The sequence below is a fragment of the Notolepis coatsorum genome, assembly GCF_963971535.1.
Source record: "Notolepis coatsorum genome assembly, chromosome: 13".
In the NCBI taxonomy this organism is placed as follows: Eukaryota; Metazoa; Chordata; class Actinopteri; order Aulopiformes; family Paralepididae; genus Notolepis; species Notolepis coatsorum.
The window spans coordinates 65,623,644-65,632,192 of NC_140177.1; the positions used below are offsets into that span (position 1 = coordinate 65,623,644).

The following is an 8,549-nucleotide window of genomic DNA, read 5'->3' on the forward strand; positions in this document are numbered from 1 at the left end:
CCACCTCCTCCTCTCCTCCTCCTCCTCCTCCTCCTCCTCTTCATCTCTTCCACCTCCTCTCTCCTAGCTGGCATCGTGTGCTGGTCAAGGGGGTTCTAACCAACGGGCTGGTGTCTGTCTATGAGCTGGACTACGGGAAGCACGAGCTGGTCAACTGCGCCCAGTTCAGGCCTCTGATCAAGGAGTTCAGACAGCTGCCCTTCCAGGGCATCAGGGCGCAGCTCGCTGGTGAGTCGTACAGCTGGTGTCCCGCTTCATACACTGTGGGCTGCGAGTTCAAACACGGCCGCCGTTACAAGGGGTTGATCTGTGGGCTCTGAGTAACTTGACTCAAAGGAACACGCCAACGTTATGGGAAATTAGCTTATATACCGTCTTCTCCAGAGTTGGACAAGAAGGGCCATTTTCCTCTCAGCTAGTCTGTCTTAAAACTCCAGGAGAGATGTTTTTGGACAGCAAGGCTAGCTGATCCGTATCCGCTTCCATTCATTTGCGCTAAACTAAGCTAGGCTAGCTTGCAGCCGGATCGCTTTCTACTGAACGCACACAGAGAGGGAATTGGTATCTATCTTCTTTTCTGACTCTGGAGAAAACAGTAAGCACATTTCACTTAATGTTGGTGTGTTCCTTTAAATTATTGGTATTTACTTTGGCCATTTATACACATATAATTCTGACTATAGTCTTCGTTTACATGATTTACCACCTAATACTATCACAATTATGGTCTAGATCTAGAGGTAAAGGGACCAGCCAGTAATGGAAAGGTCACTGGTTCGATCCCCGACACTGATATGGGAGTGAGCTGGTGACTGAAGGGTGCCCAACTAGGATGCCCACCATCTCTGCCTAACTGCCCAGAATGAACCCCCAAATGAACCCCCAAACTGTATAATAATGTATAATGTATAACTAGGAGAGATATGTGATTTTTAAATAAAACACACACATGCACACAGGCATACATGCATGCATACACACACATACACACACACACAAATCACCTATATACTGTATTATATTAAATTAGATTAGATTAGATTCAAATGTATTGTCATCGTACAACAAGTACTGTACAACGAAAATAAGTTGGCATCTAACCAGAGTGCAAGGTAACACTAAATGCAGGCAGCCGTGAACATATCGAATCTTTGTCACATACAGTATAAGCTACTTTAAATCTTGAGGTGGGCATGCTTCTCCTCGCTGACTGTCACATGACCTCTTGATCCTGTTAAAGTCTCTGAGCTGAGTGGCTTTATTCTGGACTGACTCTAGCCTTGAGAAGAGCGCCCTCTCATGGACACAATAGGGCTTTTGAACTGAGCTGCTGCTTGTCACGTTATGGGCTAGAGTGAAGCTCTGCACCCAGCTTTGACGACGCAAGTTTAGTTATTGTCTTTTAATTGTAACCATAGATGGGATTTTGAGCTCCAAAATACATCTTAAAGGAACACGCCAACATTTTGGGAAATTAGCTCCAGAGAGAGATAATAAGATAGATACCAGTTTCCTTTAATAGAAAGCTATCTGGCTGCACGTTAGCCTAGCTTAGCACAATGAATGGAAGCGGACAATGCCGGTTAGCCTAGGCATTGTCCAACTAACACCTCTCCCGAAGGCTAATCGGCACTGTCCGCTTCCATTCATTGTGCTAAGCTAGGATAACGTGCAGCCAGATATAGCTTCTACTGAACGCCCAGAGAGATAACTGGTATCTATCTTCTTGCCTCTCTCTGGAGAAGACGATAAGATAATTTTCCAAAATGTTGGCGTGTTCCTTTAACGTGGACATACTGACTCACAGTCAGTGAGTGAGTGACCAGTATGGCAACAGTGCAGACATGTTCTGCTCTAAAGTTTCACAAAGAGGCTCCTCCTTCTCAGAGGAGAGACGCTCACGTGGCATTTAGTTGGAATAAGCAGCACGATTTAGTGGTTAGTCTATAGGTGGTCCTCATTGCATCTACATAGCACACAGTGCATTGTGGTCAACACTGTGTTGGATGAGGACTGTGTAGATTAAACTACTAAAAGTGCTTATTCAGAAAGGTCAGAGGACAGTGAGGGCAGCTTCCCAGGAGCAGTTTTGGGCATTCATTCTGGGCAGAAGTGAAGCGGAAGTGGCAGAGATGGTGGGCATCCTAGTTGTAATGTAAATGTAACATAAGGGGCACTTCACCAAAAAATGGATTTATTTGCACATAATCTCATACACATCCAAAAACCGTTCTTCCAGTTGTGCACACACATTAATTTAGTTTGGCAGTTATTGAGAGTCAATTTGTTTGAATATAGTTGATGGAATGGTGTACTGTAGATAGAAAATAGCAATACCATGTCTTATAGGGACTGCTACCTTATCATTTACTTGAGCTGTAATTAACACAACACAAGGATTCAATGCCATCACTGGCGGCCATATTCAAACTCAAGAGAGTTTTGGGATGTATGTGGGATTATGTGCAACGTAAATCAGCATTGTTTTTTGGGTGATGTGGCACATTAATATGTGTTTTGGAGCAAAATTCCAACAAAAATAATCAAGTGATCGAAAATCGTTGACATTGTAACTTCAATTAAACCTGATTGACTTTCTCTCCTCTTCTCTCCATCTATCACGCTCTCTCTCTTTCTCTCTCTCCCTCTATCTCTCTCTCTCTTTCTCTCCCTCCCCTATTTCTCTCTCCCTCTCTCTTCCCCCTTTCTCTCTCTCTCTCCCTCTCTCTCTCCCTCCCCTCTTTCTCTCTCCCTCTCTCTTCCCCCTTTCTCTCTCTCTCTCTCTCTCTCTCTCTCTCTCTCTCTCTCTCTCTCTCTCTCTCTCTCTCTCTCTCTCTCTCTCCCCCTCTCTCTCTCCCTCTCTCTCCCCCTTTCTCTCCCTCTCCCCCCTCTCTCCCTCTCTCTCTCCCTCTCTATATCCCTCTCCCCCCTCTCGCTCTCCCGATCTCCCTCCCTCTCCCCCCTCTCTCTTTCTCTCACCCTCTCTCTCGCCCTCTCTCTTTCTCCCCCCTCTCTATCTATCTCTCCCTCCCTCTCTCTCTATCTCTCTCCCCCTCTTTCTCTTCCTCCATCTCTCTCTTTCCCCTCTCCCCCCTCTCTCTCTCTCCCTCTCCCTTCCCCTCTCTCTCTCCCCCTGTCTCTCTATCTCTCTCTCCCCCTCTCTCCATATATCTTCCCCCCCCCCTCTCTCTCTCTCTCTCTCTCTCTCCCTCCCTCTCTCCCTCTCTCTCTCCCTACACCACCAGGGGTGAAGCCGAGGCAGTGGTCAGAGGAGGCCTCCATCGTGTTCAGGAACCACGTGGAGAAGAAGCCCCTGGTGGCCCAGCTGGAGGCCGTTCAGGAGGCGCAGCAGCCTTGGGACAGGAAGCTGACGGTCTTCCTGGTCGACACCTCGCAGGAGGAGCGCGACGTCTGGGTGCACGACATCATGGCTGAGTTCACAGACGAGCCGAACAAAGAGCTGTAGAAGCAGCAGCAGCAGCAGCAGCAGCCGTCAAATCAATCAGCGATGGATTCTCACGAGGATGGAAATGAGCGAATGGGAGGAGATTAGAGGAGGCTCACCTACCGAATCTATCCGCCTGATTTCCCGCTCGCGAGGACAAAAGGAGGGACGAATGGAAGACAGTAAAAAGGATTAATGAAAGAAATCAAATTGATAGTAGAAAGGAGTAGTGGGCTAGCGGGAGGACGGGCATAGTCGTCTACTCCTTTGCTTTCGGTTGTGTTCTGGGTTGTGCAACGAAGAAAAGGTCGTTGTGTGACTTTTTTAGTGTTGTGCTTGAGTGGCTGATGGGCGACACACACACACACACACACACACACACACACACACACACACACACACACACACACACACACACACACACACACACACACACACACACACACACACACACGCTCATGATGTTCTGACATAAGCCCAATTGTCAACTCTGTGCTGAAGACAACGCAAACAAAGCTTGCCATGCGCGCACGCAACACACACACACACACACACACACACACACACACACACACACACACACACACACACACACACACAAACACACACACACGTACACACATCAGTCAAACAGGCTGTTGAATTGAATCCATTGTTATACAGGTCTTAATGAAGATGTGGATGAATTCATGAAACACACATAATTATGCCATTTGGTCAGCGCTCTTACCCAAAGCAGCACATTACCGTGAGTGCATATTATTATGGACCATGAGTCGCAAAGCTACAAGGACCATGAGCCGCCCTGTAAAGCTACAAGGACCATGAGCCGCCCTGTAAAGCTACAAGGACCACAAGACACATGATACATTCTGAGCAAGAATGCACAAAGTATTTAATAGAGTTGTCAGACTGTAGTAAGACTAAGCGTACTCAACGGCAGGTGTGCTAAGACATCTCCTCTTGCCGTGCAAACTATTAACCTCATTGTGCAGACGATTAACTTGTCGTGCAGGCGATTAACTTGTCGTGCAGGCGATTAACTTGTCGTGCAGGCGATTAACTTGTTGTGCAGGCGATTAACTTGTCGTGCAGGCGATTAACTTGTCGTGCAGGCGATTAACTTGTCGTGCATGCGATTAACTTGTTGTGCAGGCGATTAACTTGTCGCGCAGGCGATTAACTTGTCGCGCAGGCGATTAACTTGTCGTGCAGGCGATTAACTTGTGCACGGCAGGAATTGACCAATCCCAAGCCCGCTCTCTTTTCCTTGAACTGTTGTTTCCCTCCGACAAATTAAGCAACAGTTGTGATTGGAGGATCAAGAAAAGAGGGTGTGTTTTGAGGTAGGTCAATTGACCAATCACAGCCTAAGATAGAATGATTTGCATATTCATGATCCAACAGTCAGCTAGATAGTAAGTGCTTGTCACATGTATAGACATCCAGAATGGTCCATGTCCAGACATCTGATGTCACAGACGCAGGCTACATGGAGATAATGAATATGTAAATCATATTGGGACATACGTCTGTATAAGAATGTTCTTGCCGTGTGTGTGTATATGTTTATTTTCTGCCCAATAAGAGAAACCCTATTGGCACACTTTAGCGTTCCATATAGATGGCCTCTGTTTACAAAAGCCTGTTTAATGGGACCTGACAGTCATAGGGTTTACAGAAGAGAGTCTAGACATTCCCCCTTAAGATGAGAAGGAGGAGTCGGTGATGTCATGGGAATAAGAAACAGGAGGAACGACAACCAGTTTGTTGTACTTTCCACACGGAACGACAGGCCGGTGCGACGTTTTCCCTTCAAATCTACTTTTAAAGGCACAGTCCGTGAAGGCAGTATGGCGCCCTCTTTTGGTTCACATTGGGATTTATTGGATTGAAGATAACTATTTATTTATTTTTCACTTTGAATTGTACCAAGTCTTTGATTCATGACTCATTGATGACAGCTAAACATGGGTTTTACACACAAAAAGGTTTGTTTACATTTGTAAAGTTTGTAGACACTGAAGTAACACAGACCTGTCATTTGAGTTTTGATGGACAAAGAAAGTTTTGACAGAAAAAAGAATAAGAAAAAAAAAGATATATAGGCTACAGATTTTCTATCTGCAAGTCAAACTCTTTAACAAAATATGTAAATATAGCCAAAGTTTAGATGTTTAAATTAATTGCGTATTGCAGCTTTAGAAAGAGAAGCAAAATTACTAATTTGTGTTAAAAATAATGGGAAAAATGCAGCAGCATTGTTTAAAAATCTACTTTGTGCAAAAAAGAAAACAACAATATTGACCGTCTTTGTGGACATTCTCACATGTGCATGTATAACGACCAACTTCCTGACTCCCATGATGCAATGCCTCACTCTTCTCTACTCTAATGATTTGACGCCACTTCAGGAGCCATTTTGTATTTTTACCCACTCATGTGACTTAGCGCTTTCTTTAATTATTTTTAGGCGGTGGCGTTTATTATTTATTTTACATTTGTTTCTCGTGGGACAATGAGACTTTTATTTCTGCAGATTACCTACGGTCGGCTGCATGATATGAGACTTTGCTGGATTGTGTGATATAGTTGGATATTCTATTATTATATTATAATATAAACTTTTAAGTTACTGATAGTGTTACAGTGCGTACACACAGCAAGCAACTTGGTCGGCGGGTCGTTCTTTTCTGATTATAAATATCGCGGGCCGGTGCGAGAGGTATACTCGTGTACTTGGTCTACAAAGTTTTAGACAGAGGACGTTTATTTCTGTAGTGTTTCAAACGAAACCTAACAGCTGTTATCAAGTTCACTTCCATCTTGGGGCGCGCAAATGAAGACATTCTAGTTATTTTCTTTTGGTCATTGGCAAGTCGGAACATTTATTCATGGAGCTGTTGTCGCGTTTGGTAATGGAAGGAATCTGATTTGCTGGTTGATGGACGATGGCCGCCCCCAAAACTTTTGTCTGTGGACGACAAAACTATCAGTCGACCGTCGTAACGATGGACTAGATTCCTAGGTAGCTCGACTCTGTTCCGGTGGCTGGTTGATCAAGTTGCTCTCTGTGTGTACGCATCATTAGGCTTGTAGATTTTCACATACATAGGAGAAACCCCACATGCTGCTCTTGCTTGGCACCACTTGACTGGAGCTCCCCTGGTTCGCTTAAAGGCCCAATCAGCAGGGGTGCAGTCGTAATATGGGCGGAGGCCAAACGGTATCCTATTATTATGCAAAGTCTAGGCACTTATCACCTAGACTTTGCATAATAATAGGATGCGCGCACTTCGAAGCCCAAACGCCGTTTGACCGCGGTTGCCCAGCACTGCACCACTGCCAATCAGTGATAGAAATTGTAACAAATGGGTTGCCCTGCCACCAAAAATAAGAATGGATACATGTTTCTATTCTCTAGTTGGTAGACTGAGCTCTAGGATACAAGGACGCTAGACAACATTTATTAGTTTTCTTTTACTGTACTCTCTGTATCTTGTGGCTGTAAAAGGTTAGTTTTTTACGCTGTCATAAAATAGACCTATATTCTGTTTTATGATCAGTTAAGACAGTTACAGATCGAAATCTACAAGAATGTATGTGAATAGATCCCACATTTTGGTATATTAAACAATTTGGGGGAATTGCAGCTTTAAGAACCCACGTCTCTGTCTTACCTCTATATCCACTGCACTTCGAGGTTTCACTCGTTGGTTGGTTGGTTGGTTCGGGTGAGCGCTGCCTCAGTCACACCTTATTGCAATTTGCGATGATTCGTGATAGAGGGAATAATACTTTTTTTTCATCATCATTTTCTTTTTCATTGAAAACAAATATATATTAATTCATTTTAAATCATATTCTGACACAAATTGAGCTTTTATCCAATATTGGAGCCTCCTGTGATTTGGAAATTTCAGTAGTTCATCTTGCGATTTAGATAAAAACCTTGATATGTTTTGCAACCCCATCAGTCACACATTTGACCCAAGCTCAAACTGATTCATCAGAGACACTCTTCTTCAGCAACTGCACCCGTAAAGAGCTTGTTCTACTTCACTGCTCAGAAACTGGGGCATGGGGGGGATTATGAAGAGTTGAAGGGGGGGGGGGGGGGGGGGGGGGGGGGTGGATCCAGGCAAACCAAGTGGTACTAAACAAGAGCGATGTGTTGAGATCTTTTTCCCTGATGCACCATGGATTTGAATACAGTGCGGACGCAAATTCTAAGGCTTTCTATGCTTTAGAGACGAAGCTCTCGCATTGCCACTGGTGTGACAGGGGTGAGGTTAACTTAATAAAGTAAGGATTAATCTCCTCTAGATGAGGATTATTTCTTTTATCGTTTCCATTTTGTTTAACATTGACCTTGAGGTTATGAGAGCTTAACGTGTTGTTAAAAAAATTAACAAAACAAAAAAAAACATTAGGAATAAAGTTAACTTGAGAAAGTTTCAAATTGGTCAGTTTATTCAATGAGTTGTGTAATGGGTTGTGTTGTGCATCATACTGCCGGTACTTCAATGACCTGACATTAGATCTACAAGGTAGATTTGATTTCTTTATTAAAATAACAAAATATTCACATTTTATATACACGTCATTAGAGGGAAAAACAGTCCACCTTGTCTACTGAAGCATGGAACCAAAACAATACCACAAATAAGGCTACATGACTGTATACCATACTTGTGCCAAATGTAAGCACCATAAAGACAAAACACGTAATTCTAGGATACTGAATTCCAGCTTATTGAATAGTCCAACACCATCCCACTTATTTTTTTTACATTTTTATTCTATTTATTTTTTGGGCTTTCTGTATGTTTCACCCATCCCAATTTAGTCGTTATGCCAATTCCCGTCCTGGTCGTTGCGCACATTGCCCCACTGTTGGCCTGGGGAGGAGGGTGTAGAACTACCACATGCCTCCTCCGATACATGTGGAGTCGCCAGCCGCTTCTTTTCACCTGACAGTGAGGAGTTTCACTGGGGGAACGTAACGCGTGCAGAGGTTCGCGCTATTTCCCCCAGAACCCCTCCCTGCTGAACAGGCGCCCCGACCGACCAGTAGGAGTCGCAGTTTGCAACGACCAGGACA

General features: G+C 44.2%; 1 protein-coding gene across 1 annotated transcript in view; it reads left to right on the forward strand.

Moving 5' to 3' along the window:
* Positions 1–3,839, forward strand: part of tdrd7b (tudor domain containing 7 b) — a 200,815-nt gene extending 196,976 nt beyond the window's left edge. The window contains 2 exon segments of the mRNA XM_084327314.1: positions 68–228; positions 3,246–3,839. Coding sequence (XP_084183440.1) covers positions 68–228; positions 3,246–3,466 — 382 coding nt within the window. The 3' untranslated portion in view covers positions 3,467–3,839.
* Positions 3,840–8,549: the final 4,710 nt, after the last annotated feature.